The following is a 15,399-nucleotide window of genomic DNA, read 5'->3' as shown; positions in this document are numbered from 1 at the left end:
AGATGTGAGCAGTAACATAAATATGGAGTCTGACATGGATAAAGAGCAGGAAATGTGTCCTGACCAAGACGTGAGTATGAATGAAGAAGATCAGGTGTTACAAACTAGTGGTATTTTGGATTCTGCGGTTCCTCTGTCATGTTGCAGTGTTTGTAGTTTCGACTCCGAGTTTCCGGCCACAACATCAGGTAGTGATCTGCTAGTCTTAAATAAGGAGACTATAGAGAATTATGCAAAATGCAGGCCAGTGATTACTATAGAGCATGCATATTTATCAGAAGAAGAGAACATGAACGAGGCACCACAGTTTGATGGTCTTCCAATGAATGGGTCCTGGCAACATTTAAAAATAACAAACACACTACATCCTTCTGACCTAAATGTGTCTACTGAACATGACCATGGCAGATGTAATGAGACCTTACTGATTCAGACGGCAAGTTCAATGGTGCGAGCAGCCATCCGTGGTGCTGTGGAACAGCTCACAGTCGAGCAGCAGCACAATCAGATACGTTTGGACCATGCGTGACCACACATATTCACATTCTTTATTCAGCGAATGAACTTCATATTTCTCTGAGATGGTATAAATAAGCTGCATAAAAGAGGAGAGGAATTTCATTAAATGTAAGATGACGCATGTATAAACACATTGGAAATGTGATTGATGTCAGATTGTGGAAAAGTTTGTATTCACTGTGTTATTTTAAATGCTGTAAATTTGTTTGCATGATTATTTACACTTTGTATTTAATGTTACCTTTCATTGTTCATATTTTTTATACTGCAATTATTATTTCCGATGTTAATGCAGTCTAGTTTCTATAGCAATGAATATCTCACACATGATTTCAAGAAGGCACTGAGCCACAAATTATGTTGTGTAAAAGTTAAGGCAACGTTTTTATGATAATAATTGGTCTAAGAACCCAGGTGTGTGTATCGGTTGCTCAATTCATATTTAAATGAAGCTCTGGCTGAAGCCTACAGTGAAGTTGTTAGATGTTATGTTAAGTGACTGTATACATGACAAACTAGTAGGGAGTAATGCTTGAAGATAAGGATGACAGAGTTGGCAGCAGGGAAGATGTTTGCTTTTGTGACTACATGCTACTCTCTTGTGGCACTAAGATGCTACTACAAGATGGTCAGTTTCAGGATAGTTCACCCGAACATTTTAATTGTGTCATCATTTACTCACCCTCATGTTGTTGCACACCTGTAACCGACTTTCTTTCATCTGCGAAACACAAAAGAAAATATTTTGAAGAATGTTTCAACTGTTTTGTCCATGCAATGAAAGTCCATGGGGTCCAAATTGACTTGCATTGTATAGAATGTTTTAGTCGCATTTCCACCGCAGGAACTTTCCCCATGGCAACTAGGGACTTTGGGGTGGTACTTGGTGTGTTTCGACCGCAGGGAACAGGGTCCCCTAAATGAAGTTCTGGGTAAAAATTTCCCCTTAGAAAGTACCTGCTCGAAAGGTAGTAGCCTACTGTTTCTTATTTCAGGAACTTTCGGGGGTGGGACTTGGGTGCTGAATCCAGCAGGAACTGGAAAGTCGCCCGCAGTCCTACGTCACCGGACTAATTTTCGAATCTTAACGGTACTGAAACGCAGACAGCAACAGGTCTGGGGGAAAAAGTTCCTGGGACAAAATGTTCCGGGTAATTTCACTGGAAAAGCAGCTTTTGTGTTAAAAGTAATAGAATAAAGTCATGCAGGAGGTTTATTATAATAGGGGTTGAGGATGAGTAAGTGATGATAGAATCTTCATTTTAGGGGTGAAACATTAAAACCAATGACAAGTACACAAACAAAGCATATGCATTATAAATCACAGTTTATTCAATGTGCCATTTATTAAAAAAAAAAAAAAAATAACCAAACACATTATCACACAATGGCACTGAGTGCTGATGATGAATAAAACTAAATGGGACTGTTTAAATGCACTACACAAGTCACACAAATAACACAAACGCAATTTTTGCTGATTTAAAATACTCATCACAGTACACCAGCCTCAATTTGGGTATTCAATTAATATAACTGCAAAAAGTGGTGATTTGACAGTTCAAATACAGCACAAAGAAACCATGTCTACCATCAGTGATGTCTTAAAGTTGATCAATCATTCTAAATAAAACGTTTTATCATGTCTCAGTGTTTGAAACATGACTGGAAACTATGTGCCATTGCTGTTTTTGTCCAGAATTGTTATGTTGGACATTTACAGTGGCATTGTCCCATCTTAGTTATGCACTGCCCCAGTTTATGTACTAAAATTGTTAGCAAACTTGGATTATACTTACTGTTTCATACACAATATAATCATGAAAATCCTTCAACATCAAAAAGCTTTTAGAAAAGCACCAGTTGCTCACATTCATTTGATAGATTATTCTGATTGTGTAGAAGTCTTGGACAACTTTGCACAAATAGGCACTGTTCACTTGAAAATGAAAAACAACTGGATTTGGTTCAACAGGCTGAGCAATAGTTTAAGTGCTTTTCTTTACAGAGATGTTTGGCAAAATATATTCTAAGGCACTGAACCCGTTTTGTAGGAAATTCGATTTAGGGAAGAAATCATTTAGACTCTTTGCACAGTCAGTTTCACTCATTAGGCCACAACCCAAAAATAAACAGGAAATAATAACATATTATATTAGCTTAAACTGGCCTCTAAAACCAAATATGATTGCAGTCATTTGTCAAATGTGCCACTTTATAATGCTATTTGAGTTTCCCTCACATGTGCTTGTTGATTTAATACTTTCTTTGAATATATAATTGATCCAACAGTGTTCAGTCATCCAAGAGTCAGCAACGTCATTATATATCAACACTACAATCATCAACACTTAAGTTTTAAACAAAATTATGTTATGTTTTAACACTGACAGAGACTTTTGGGACAGGACAGAAGTGCTGAGTCAGAAAACAAAATTCAATCAAGGAATATTCTGTGTTCAATACAAGTTCAACTCATTCGACAGCATTTATGGCATTTCGCACAAGACATAATTTCGACTTGTCCGTGTTTAAAAAAGCAAAAATCGACATTATGGTAAGGCACTTGGAATGAAACTTAAAAGTTGTTTGAAAGTTTTAGGGTTTACAGCATTAAGCACAAAGTAAAGCCAAGTGAAAAGTAAATATACCAAACTGTATTTTTGCTAAGTATAGCTACTACAAATACATTGACATATTTATGTACTTAATATACCCTGCAATTGTACTTATTGATATACTTATGGTCTGCTAAATTGCAACAACTAATTTTGTACTTAATACACTTCAGTTATCTGGAAACAGGTCCAACTAAAGATATTCTATATTTGATTGTGCTAAAGTGGAACTATTGCAAGTATACTTTAAGTACACTTTAAATCTCTTGCATTTAAAGACTGATATTATTACTGAGATCATACTATCCGTACTAATAGTGATATTAAAACACGACTAAGTATTAAGAAATGTGCATTGTGCAATTAAGAAGTACTCCAAATAAAGTTTAATTATAATATTTATATCAGCAAGTATCAAGTGATATGCCAGTAAATATGGTAATGGTTTGTACTAAGTGTGAAATAAATGTATTTTAAATACATTTTGGTATAGGTTTTTTTCACTAGAGTATATATATATATACAGCTGAACACAGCCTTTCTAAGGATATTAGAAAATGTTATCCTTCCGGTGTCTGCGCTATTTCTTTCCAGAAGTTATGACCGATAATTTTTTTTAATTTGGGTTGCAGGTATTTCTTAACCCCACACAAGCGCTCGTCAACATGTGCGCCTGTTGTTGTCGACTTGAAAACAAATGGCCTGGATATAGTATAACTTAGGAAACTTAGAAAAGGATAGTAAGGGATTTTATTCTCAGACTAAAATCGTGGTAACATACACATTTTTTTTTACGTCTTGTGGCTGTACTATTGAAACAGTGCTTATTTAAACATTTTAGGGATTTACCCCATTCACTTCCAAAGTGTCTCACTCTAACCCAGATTTTTGCTCTTTTGTTTTTGAGTAAAGGAGAAACAGGTGGAATTGTTGTGGTCATCGAAATTATGCCACAAATGCTGTCAATTGAGCTTAACGTACTGAACCCAGAACGTTCCTTTACCTTACATTGTGTGTTCACATGAATATGTCAAACACGACGTCATTCCACAGTCACTGCGTCCACGCTCTCCTGAGAGACCTCAGAGTCCAGTGAGTAGCAGGAGCTGCCATTATCCTGAGTGTCTTTGGCTGCGTCCTCTCCCGTGGCTGCGGTAATATCAGGCTGGCCCTCGCAGCCATGGAGCAGCTGCCCGCAGAAGCGGCTGTAGCGATGGTATCGCAGTGGCTTGCCCACATGGGAGAACATGTGCTCCTGCAGCTGGCTCTTCTGCGAGAAACGAAGATTGCAGACGGCACAGGCCATCTTGCGCTTTCGCGTGAAGGCTGCCAATGGGCTGCCGCTCCGTCCGGTCCCGCCGCCTCGCCTGAGTTCCACAGCCAGCTCATCTGCCAGGGCCTGGCTCTGCCGTAGGGCCTCCTCCAGACTACCAGAGTCTATGCGCTCCTTATGAAGCCGCCTCTCCTCCAGGGACGTGTGCTCCCCAGTTTTGTCCTCTGAAGGGCCTTCCATCAGACCGCTAGGCTCGAGGGCACAGGCTGTATGGGTAAAAAGGTGCTCTTGTAGGCCTTCAGGTGACAGGCATCGTTCACCACACCGGGGGCACAAAAGCGCTAGAGGGCCATCTTTGAATAGACTGGCTTGACAGGGGCTCACCTGGGCTGGGGAGAGAGAGCAAAGCTCCTTGTCGCCTTCCTGTTGTTCTTCCTCCTCTACCCTTTCCTGTTTGATCCGTGCCGAAATGTCAGATTCATCCCCCGAGGCCACCGAGGACGCGGCACGGAAGCTTTGAGGCTGTCGCTCAGATGCGATGCCCTCCAGCCCTACAGCGAGAGCTAAACGGCCATGTGTGCGATCAGCCCTCGTGCTGGAGCAGCTGTCCTCAGGGTCCCGTGAACCACCAGCCTTCAGGCCTGAGTTCTCTTTACTGGCCAGCTGCGAAGAGATTTGGATGCCATACAGATTGGACATACGGATGGGGTCAGAGGATGCATCGGGGCCACCCTCGCCTGTTTTACGGCAGAGCTGGTATGCATGGAGGAACTTGATGCCTTCCTGAAGTCTGCCCTGGTCTACAGGTTGTTTGGGACCCATGCCTGTGTACATGATGTGTAATAGGTAGCTGAAGACATCTGGTTGAATATCTGTGGGCTGGATCTTGATGCACTCACTGAAAAAAGCAAGACAGTCAATTAAAAACACAATAAGCAATGTATTAATTCTCTACTAATTGTGTTTAATAATTGTCATTTGCTTATATTTAATATTATTATTAACATGCAACAACTTTTATTGTTTATCAATCAAGTTATCTTGACTTCCTCCACATTCTTTTTTGATTATCAGACTATTAAGCATGATGGGTGACCCTTCAATTCAGTACTGTTATGTTGGTACAGTTCAAGATAAAGTCAACAGGTGGTAGTTTCAAAAAGTGGTAGTTTTAGAGCTTTAGTTAACCTGGACTGGTGGATAAAGATCATTTTGAAGTAGTTTGAGAAGGCAGCGAGGACTGCACGATGAGCCTTGAAGTATACATTGCCAATGGCAACAGTGCAGTCACACAGAAAGCCAAACTCCCTTTGGACGTTCAGCTGCTGCAGGAGGAACAGACTATGACCAGACACGTCCATCTCAACCTGTTACATAGAACATACATATAGGTAGAAGACAGATTTCAACCAAATAAATCCCTATGCATAACTTGAATGTTGTTATGATGTAATAATGGCTTTTACCTATATTAATACATTTTAGTCAACATTTCTAGGAACATAAAATTTAGTATCTTTTGTATTTACGGAGTTATTTAAAAGCCATCCTCTTATATTATCTTTTCTGTCTCATGTCTTTACAAATATAAAAAAGTCATAGTTTTTTTTTTTTTTTTATCCACTATTTTAGCTGGGGGGTTTTTCATGTCAAATACAGCAACCTTAAGAAAACTTTTTTAAATTAACGAATATCATAAAAAAAAAATTAAAGAAAATGTAAAAAAATATATATATTTAAAATATTTTTTCAAAATGCATGACTCCAGCAGAAATACAAGGATTACATGTGAAAGGACCATACTTTTAAACTATATTTCTCTTTTTTTATCCTCTCGGACATACAATTTCCTTGTCCCGCAGATGCATATACATGACCAGTGCCAGAACCAACCAATGAAGAGTCTCTCAGAAGAGCCTGAGTTTACTGAGTAACTGGCGACCTCTATCGATCAAAATGGCCATATTATTTTAACACATTTTGAGACATACCAGATGTTTACATCTGGAGAGGATTGGCTTTTTTGTTTTGTTTTTTACATTGAAACGCATGTGTAAATTACATTCTTAAATTATTTATAGGTAGGCTGCTATTTGGGGATTTTATAGGAAGAATTTTCTTCTGAAGCGGCCATAAGCTATAACTTAATCGAAGAATGACATCTTGAATCATTGTATCAATATAGCCTACGTAATACCTACGGATAAGCAGCAACGACTGGATTGTATTTAATGGTTACAGACTAGAGCAACATTTTAAAATCTTTGCATGCAGACCTGACCAGACAATACCTGACAGTGATTCTTATATTTCATTACACAAAAGGACATTTACAAACAGCAAACATCGCACAGGAAAATGTCAACGAATGGATATTACACAAAATATCGTGTAGGAGCTATTTAGTTCATGCTTCTGTAACATGCATGGTCTGACTCCCAGCAGATTTGCCCGCGACAGAATCATAATAATTTTTACACGTCTAGTCTACACCGATCAAGTGTTGTCGAAGAAAAGGTGTCCGTTTTCATGCACCTTGGCCAACAAAACATGCATTAACCAAAGCACAGACAAATGCATTCACGCGGTCAAAAAATGCAATCTTACCAACTATATGAGAGAAACGGATAATAATTTCGTGTTTGTTGCAGCAGGAAAATTCTCTTATGGTCTCGCGGTTCTTCATGCGATTGACGGCTTAGCTTGTTATCCGTCACGTGACCGTACTGTACATTAGCTGATCCAGACGCACGCATAGTGAAAACATATAAAGCAGACGCTATGCTTGTATTTAAATGCTCGTTCGTTACATTTTTCTTCTTTTATGTCGAAAGATCACTCAGGCCCAGTATAACTATAGACACTGCTGGTAAACTCGCTAAACGAAAATGCGTAAAGAATAAACATTTGAAACCTTGCATGGACGAGAGAGCAAATCCAGGTTTGCAAAAGAGTCTGACAGACCACCCGAGGCGCTCATGACATTGTTTTAGTTTAACACACATACATAGGGACACTTCTAACAACTTAAATAGCCTACTTGAAAAATGATAGCCTACATCTTTAAACTCATCTGTGTAAAAACGTAGCCTATCACACATCTTAGATTATAGACTTAACAACACAATAGCTATAGCAGTCAATTGACTGAATGTATAAAAATATTTTTATTAGCCTATATTTTTTAATTTTTGAGAATTGTAATTATATCAAATGTAAAAATTTAAACAACATGTTTATTAATGACCTAAAAAGCTATGTGGTGTAAAATCAATATATAGGCCTACAAAAATAGTTATATTTCTCATTTCAGTTATAATCAAATACAAACTTATTTTGGAGAAATTCAGTTCCCCAAAATGCTTGGCATGGTGGTAGCGATTTTTATTATTTATATAAAAATTACATTATATAAAACTAGGCTACTACTTTCTGGGGGGAAAAAAAGGCAAAATGTAAGATATATTACATCATTATTTCTATTTCGTTTTCAACACAAGTGTTACCGCATTCGTCCTGAAGAGCATATTTTCATACATGGTTTGGTTGCATTTTCACTGTGCTGCGCGTGCTGGGGCGGGCTGGATTTGCGTGAGCGGGGCCGGATCTCAGTGCGGTGATAGAGCTCGCAGAGCGGCTGTGCGGAAGTTCTTTCATCCGCGCTGCACAGAAGGGGCTTCGCCCTCGAGATTAGCTATTCTCGTCCCAAGTTTTCGCTTGGACGAAGGCAAAAGAGGTGGAACTTCTTCGCTCTGTGTTTTAACTCGAATTCTGTCGTTCGCTACAAGTTAGCGCCCATTACCGTCGGTGAGTATTTTCCGTGTGTTTTGCGTGTAAACACGAGCTGCAGTAATGTGAAGCTCATAGCGTATGTGCGGGAAGCTGCGCGGGGGTGGCACTGCATGCTTGCGTGAGAGATCTCCCTACGACAACGGTCAGATATATTCTGTTCTGCTGTCTCTTGAGTAACAGATCCTTTTAAAACTTAATGTTGACACTATGGACAATCGTATGATCAGATCTTTTGTGTGTTGTCCAAGTAGTTTGATTTTACTTTTAAGTGCGGTGTATGATTGACAGCCACATCGCCCGCATGATTCAGTCTCTGAAATGGGCCAATGAGAACGCGGGGGCGGGATGTAAACCTCTCTGTTGGCTTTATGATGGAGCTGAACAACGGAAACGTGCTAAATTTGAAGCTAATTAATTATACTGTAGATGCCATTAATTATTATAGCCAGATCAATTGAGTTTATTGACCAAGTTTGCTCCTTTTAGGGATTTTTTACCTGGTGAGTTCCCCATTTGGTTACAATATAGTGCAAATATTTGTTTAATGTAGCCAAATGGCAATTACTTTAGTTTTACAGGTGTGAGTGACTAATGTCGACTAGGTGTTCAATACTGACTGTTGTTTAGTGAGTTTGACTATTTTATCTATATTTTTCTTATATACACTACTGTTCAAAAGTTAGGGGATCAGTACCAAATCAGCTAACTTGAATAATTTCTAAAGGATCATGTGACACTAAAGAGTAATGATGCTGAAAATTCAGCTTTGCCATCACAGTAATAAATTACATTTTAAAATGTATTGAAATCAAAACAGTTATCTTAAATTGCAATAATTATTCACAATTTAAAATGTTTTACTCTGTTTTTGATCAAATAAAATTAGCAAGAGACTTCTTTCCAAACCATTAAAAAGCTTTTTAAGTGTCAGTGCTTGAATTAGTGTGCTGTTCCTCAGCTGACAATTTGCATTTTAAAACCCTCTCATAGAAGTTGGTTTCTATTTTTCATCCTGTTTTTAAGCAGGCATACGAATTCACTTGTCTTTGTCTGTTTTTGGGTGTCTTGTCATGATGAGTGTTATAATTTTTTGACAGCATGACATTTCAAGTTAAAAATAGTTCAACTTTTAAAAACGTATCTAGAGACATCTGAACTCCATGTTTCATTCCATTTCAAAGGTATGTTTTGAACATCCACAATTAGTTTGCAAATCAATACATTATCATGATGGTCATGGCCAAAGGGCACCTGTGAAAAAGAAGATTCCTCAAACTTGGGTCTTACTAATTACTATGTGTTTCTTTATGATTGTTCACAGGGTAATGGCAAGGCCAAGCCACAGTGAGCATGTCCTGCAGCAGCTCAACAACCAAAGGGAATGGGGTTTCCTCTGTGACTGCTGCATTGCCATAGGGGACATTTATTTCAGGGCCCACAAGGCCGTGCTGGCAGCCTGCAGCTCTTACTTCAGAATGATGTTCATCCGGGATCAGCAGGGGACTGCGCGGTTTGATCTCAGCAACATGCAGATCAGCGCAGAGTGCTTCGATCTCATCCTGCAGCTCATGTACCTTGGCCGAATCGTTGTGGATCACTATGAGTTTGAGGAGCTGAAATCATCTATGACCTACCTACAAATGTACTACATCCCAGACTCTCTCGAGGACCTCCGAGACATCAGAACGTCCAATTTGACACCTTCGTCATCTGCGTCGTCCTCTTCATCGTCCAGTTCCTCGTCCTCATCCAGCGTGGTTGGAGGCAAGATGATGTTTGGCGTTCGAATGTTTGAGCAGCAGCGGCCAAGCCCTTCTGAGAATGAACGCACAGCAAAAGCCTCAACCACAACTGCTCGTCAAACCATTAACATCTCAACTGTCAGGCCTTCTGAAGATGTGGTCATTCCACACCCGCAGCCACACTCAGAGACTGTTGTAGACCAGCCGTGTGACTTGAGGAAGAGAACTTCAGGCCGAAGCTCTGCCATGAAAGAACGTCCTCGGTTTGGACGCACATACACATGCGACGATTGCGGCTTTGTGTTCAGCTGTGAAAAGCTGCTCATCGAACACATCCTCACATGCACCAATCGCAAAGCTTTCCAGACGCCCAAAGTCGGCAAAGAGGGTAACAGTGATGCTGGTAAAGCCGAGAGTTCGAACTCAGAGGGTACAGATGAACACAGAGCAGTTTGCAAGGGCGAAGAGGACTGGTCAGACCACAAGCTGGATGCAGAGACCGTGATCAGGTCCGTCGCCACTGGCATGGACAGCGAAGCTGCCTTCTCCAGGAATATAACCATTAAAGTGGAACGAGACAATGACTCCGAGAGCGATTTGGAAACTATAAAAGTCGTGAAGGTAGGGAACCATAACGTAGGGAGCTGCAAATTTCGTACTAGGGCATACAAAGACAATCTTGCAGACCAGATTAAGTTTGACAGCGAGGAAGAGGCTGGAGTATCTGCCATGGATGCTTTGGAGGGCCAAAGCACAGGGTTAGAGACGGATCCAAAGGTGCACCGGATCAAAGAGGAAAAGCAAGATGGTGCGTGCATTCCATGCGAGTTGTGCGGAACCCTGTTGACGGAGGAGAATCAGTCTGCTCATTACATCTCCAGCCACATGGGACATATCTGCGCCTGCGGAAGGTGCGGCCAAGTGCTCATTAAAGGCAGGCAGCTGCAGGAGCACGCAGAGCGCTGTGGTGAACCCCAAGGAGCCGAGACGGACTCCCCAGGTGAGGATTCGCTTCTACTTGAAGATGCCGAGGCTATGGATGAAAGCTTGCTGGAAGGAGCCGACCTGGGCTTTCGCTGTCCGCTCTGTGGGTTGATATTTGAAAGTGAAAGTCTTGCAGTGGAGCATACGTTGTCTTGTCCGGAACAGGAGCCCTTCCGGCCCGTTCTGTTGGAAGACAGCAGCGAGCCAGACCATCGGCGCAAGCATTTCTGTGCAATTTGTGGCAAAGGCTTTTACCAAAGGTGTCACCTACGAGAGCACTACACCGTGCACACCAAGGAAAAGCAGTTCACCTGTCAGACCTGCGGGAAACAGTTTCTGCGCGAACGACAGCTTCGGTTGCACACTGACATGCACAAGGGAATGGCGCGGTACGTCTGCCCTGTGTGCGATCAAGGTACGTTCCTTAAACATGATCATGTGCGACACATGATCTCTCACCTATCTGCCGGAGAGACTATCTGCCAGGTGTGTTTCCAGATTTTCCCCAGCGCCGAGCATCTGGAAAAGCACATGGATGTGCATCTGTACATCTGTGGCGTTTGCGGAGAGAAGTTCCGCCTCCGGAAAGACATGCGGAGCCACTACAACTCCAAGCACACCAAGAGACAATGAGAGGCCTCTCTCTGCAACCTTTGAATCTTTGAAATAAGCCATACTGTAAATGTGAGAACAAATCTATGCACTTAGACACCAATTGTAACCTTTACAACTGCACTTTCTATGTGTATGCAAATTCTGGATGTCTTGCTCAATGTTTTTGGTGGGATATAGTGCCTCAAGCTTTTGTTTTAATTTTCTTATACTTAAAGATATCTAGTTAAGTTAAGTCTAGATATCAACTAAATCACACTATCAGTGGTGTTTCAGTTGAAAATGCTATATAGGTTTGTAGTTAGGAAACTGACCCATGGCTATTAGTTTTACATCCAATGTTCATAAAGCTTTAATGATGGTGCACACTGGCTTGTTAAAGTTTAAAGTTTACCAACATTTTAACTTTAGTATTTAAGATAACTTTTGTCAAAGGGGTCATTTGTTTTTTTATGTTATTGGTGGTGCTCTTTCTTTTTTGTGAACGCATAGATTCAAGCACATACTGCTACCATTTCATCATTATTTCAAATAGCTCTGGTGCCATTACCTGTCATAATGCTCCATATACAATTGCCCTTAAAAAGATAGTTTAGCCAAGTGAAAATTCTGTCGTCATTTACTCACCCTCATGTCATTACAAACCTATGTGACTTTCTTTTTTCTGTGGACCATAAATACCATTACAACTTTCTTTTTTTTTTTAATTTTTTTTGCTTTTTATAGACGGCTTTTGTCAACAGGGTCTAATCTTGTTTTGGACCCCATTGACTTTCATTGTGTGGATGAAAACATTAAGAAGAATATCTTCTGTGTTCTGCAAAAGAAAGAAAGTCACACAGGTTTGGAACAACACAAGGGTGAGTAAATGATCACAGAATTTAAATTTTAGGCTAACTATCCCTTTAAGGCACAGATATAATAAGGAGAGTAGATTGCTAATAGTATGCGGGCACTTTTCCTTCCTTGCACCAGAACACTAAAAATACTGTAAAAAGCTAATAAAAACACTCTTGTTGATGCCTTTCAGCTAGCTGTCCATGCATAATCGTCACTCATACGAAACCCAGGAATCTATGCAAACTGTTGTAAATTCAACCCTAATTTATTGTGCATTCACAGAGTTGATGTGAATGGAGTTTAATGGAGTAAAGCAACATTTATTGTGTGTAGTTATTTCAGTATCCCAAAGATATTCATGTAATATTCATAAACAGATTTATAAAGTCTCTCAGTTTTTACACAAACTACAGTATCTGTTTCTAATAAGGACTATGTGACTTGTTCAGAGCAATCGAGCTATGTGGTTTTGTTAGGGTCCAGATAAAGCTTAAATCGGCTTATAAGAGGTCTTAACATTTCAAATATTTCACACCTTGTAGAGTTATTGTGGCTTGATGTGAAGTATGTGAAAATGCAATATAATGCTTGCACAAGGGTGTAGGGTAAATTATTACATGTTTGTATTAATAAACAAGCACTTCTGCAATCGTTATCTTGTCTGAAATATCCTGTGAAATAACCAGGTTGGTTTGTTTTTGTGTTTTTAAAAGTTGAATTACATGGCGTTCATACAGGCCACAGAGCAGATTTTTGGAGCTGCGATCAATGAGAACCATCAACGTGGCCATGATATCATACAGATTAATATGTGCAGTAAATGTTTGGATTAAGAGCAGGCAGTCTGGCTAAACTTTGGACAGTTGGTGCTCCATGCTTCTGTTTGAAATAAGTTGCCACATCCAAGTCAACTGGCCTATTTAGGCTAAGGTAACTTAATGACATAATGTATTGATTTTGTAAAAGTATATCAAGACTGTGTTACAGTGGGGTTTATGCAGATCACATCTATTCTTCATCAGTAGTCACATTTGTCAAGGGTTATCAAACAAATAGAGTATAAGGACCAAAGCAAGTAATATAAATGTACAGACAAACAGCTCAAACATTTGCGCAGGCTTTTCAGCAGTGTATTTGAGTTGTGTTGTGATCTAAACCTATAGTGAAAAAAATGTGGTAGAAATATTAAAAGGAATATATGCAAATACTGGTTTTTGTTCATATTTAAAAATGTTCCTTCAGTGTTTCATACTTTCTTGGATTTAAAAACGATGGATTTAAATAAAAGTTTAAAAATCTGTGATTTGTTTGATGTAATTGACATGAAATTCTAGCAAACAGGAATGCAAAACATATCATTGTATAGGATGTATTTACTGTTTTATTTGACAATGATTGATTTATCATATTAAGTATTTTCTGTAGTCAGATACAGGCTGACTGCTGAATTATTATAGCCATCTGACTGTTGGACAATGGCAGTGTAATATTTGCCATGCAAATGATCACTCCAAACCCATCCGGGATATTTTATCCGTTTATTTAACCTGTTAACCTGCAACCCCATTTTTGAAAAATCCCCAGATATGGCATTCCCAAACCGAAACAGATACAGTTCATGAACCCTTTGTACTAAAAGCACAAGTAAGATCTCATTTGAAAGCTGACACCTGGAAGTTTATTGTAAATGTAGAATTAATTATTGTCATAATGAAAAAAAATAGTTATAAATAGCTTCAAAGTTTTGTAAAATTATTATACATTTATTTTTATGAAACATCTTCATGAAAATAAAATTGAAGTTGGCATTGTAGCAATCTAGAAATGCACTGCAGCTAAAGCCACATGTCTGGCCATGTTATATTTAAAATCTGAAGATGATAAGTCTAAAACTCTGTATTTAGTTCAATGTTTTTCAAGATCATGTCATATGACTTTATTTTGATTAGACTGGGGTTTATTGTCATCTTATAAGCATCTATTCAGTCTATTGCCTCTATTGTTTTGTGATGCAAAAACGAGCCCCATTCAGTGTCAGTCTCCCCTGCACATATTCACACCTCTCCAGCCTGTTTATTGCTCTAAATATGCTTTTCTTTTGTCTGCATTATAATCACTAACGACTAGCAATTCACACTGTTTCAATCCCTCATTTCTTTTATAAAAGTTCTCACTTCACAGTGAAACTGTATCAAATGCCCTTTTTGAAAAACGAAACATTTTAGTAAGCATTCTTATTTAGAAAAAAAATCATAAAAATTACACCGAAGTTAGGTAGCAGGTGCTCAGTACTAGCTAGCATGTTAGCTTAGCACACCATCAATACACGACAATTTATGAGAATAAAACTATGTTTGTGCTCCAAACTTACTTTACAGCGCAAGTCGAGTGTTTTTAATAACTTTCTGTAATCTGATTTGGCTTCAGATAAAAAAATCAGATAGAAAATATATTATTTTATTGTATTCTGCACAATTTGAAAGTCTATCTCGATTAGCATTACATTATACATATAATCTATTATTATGAAAATACCTGACATGACTCGAAGAACACAGGTAAATCAAATATCATTGCAATCATGTTTATTGTCTTCAAAACATCTTTATCTGCACTTTACAGCGATCTCTGATAGCTTTGTTGTGTCAGGACTTCCTGAATGTCACATGATTATGGCTCTTCTTCATGTGATCCATATATGGACTTTACTGTCCAACAGCGCCCCAGACTTCAGTATGAATTGATAATATACAGTAGATCAGAGTATCCAGCGCTCAAAATGATTACATCGACGCATTTGGGTATAAATTCAATAAATATTATTCTTGTCTATAGAAATCTGATGTAAACTTATGAGAATCTATCAATATTTCTCCAAATCTGCACATGTTTGAGCTAAAAGCCCTGAGGGACGTTGTTTTGTCAAGCGCTGTCATGACGATCGCACGGGAGTTTTTTTCTGAATGAGAGCAGCTGACGCTCATAATTCATATTAAAGGTAACGACTCGTTTTTTAATT

At 39.1% G+C, this 15,399-nt stretch overlaps 2 protein-coding genes across 2 annotated transcripts; one reads left to right on the top strand and one right to left on the bottom strand.

The window, feature by feature from the left end:
• Window positions 1-3,903: 3,903 nt before the first annotated feature.
• Window positions 3,904-7,147, bottom strand: zbtb25 (zinc finger and BTB domain containing 25). Its single transcript, XM_056256226.1, has 3 exons — window positions 7,018-7,147; window positions 5,599-5,777; window positions 3,904-5,308 (listed from the first exon to the last, which is right to left on the bottom strand). Exons 2-3 carry the CDS (start codon window positions 5,769-5,771, stop codon window positions 4,180-4,182), a joined length of 1,302 nt encoding a protein of 433 aa, XP_056112201.1. The 5' UTR covers window positions 5,772-5,777; window positions 7,018-7,147; the 3' UTR covers window positions 3,904-4,179.
• An 856-nt stretch (window positions 7,148-8,003) lies between these two features.
• zbtb1 (zinc finger and BTB domain containing 1) lies at window positions 8,004-12,266 on the top strand. The gene is made up of 2 exons (XM_056256250.1): window positions 8,004-8,217; window positions 9,524-12,266. The coding sequence occupies exon 2, from the start codon at window positions 9,528-9,530 to the stop codon at window positions 11,559-11,561; it is 2,034 nt and encodes a 677-aa protein (XP_056112225.1). The 5' UTR covers window positions 8,004-8,217; window positions 9,524-9,527; the 3' UTR covers window positions 11,562-12,266.
• Window positions 12,267-15,399: the final 3,133 nt, after the last annotated feature.

This window comes from Rhinichthys klamathensis, unplaced genomic scaffold (assembly GCF_029890125.1).
Source record: "Rhinichthys klamathensis goyatoka isolate OS25496 unplaced genomic scaffold, OSU_Roscu_1.1 h1tg000125l_1, whole genome shotgun sequence".
Classification (NCBI taxonomy): domain Eukaryota; kingdom Metazoa; phylum Chordata; class Actinopteri; order Cypriniformes; family Leuciscidae; genus Rhinichthys; species Rhinichthys klamathensis.
This window is presented reverse-complemented; position numbering and strand designations above follow the sequence as displayed.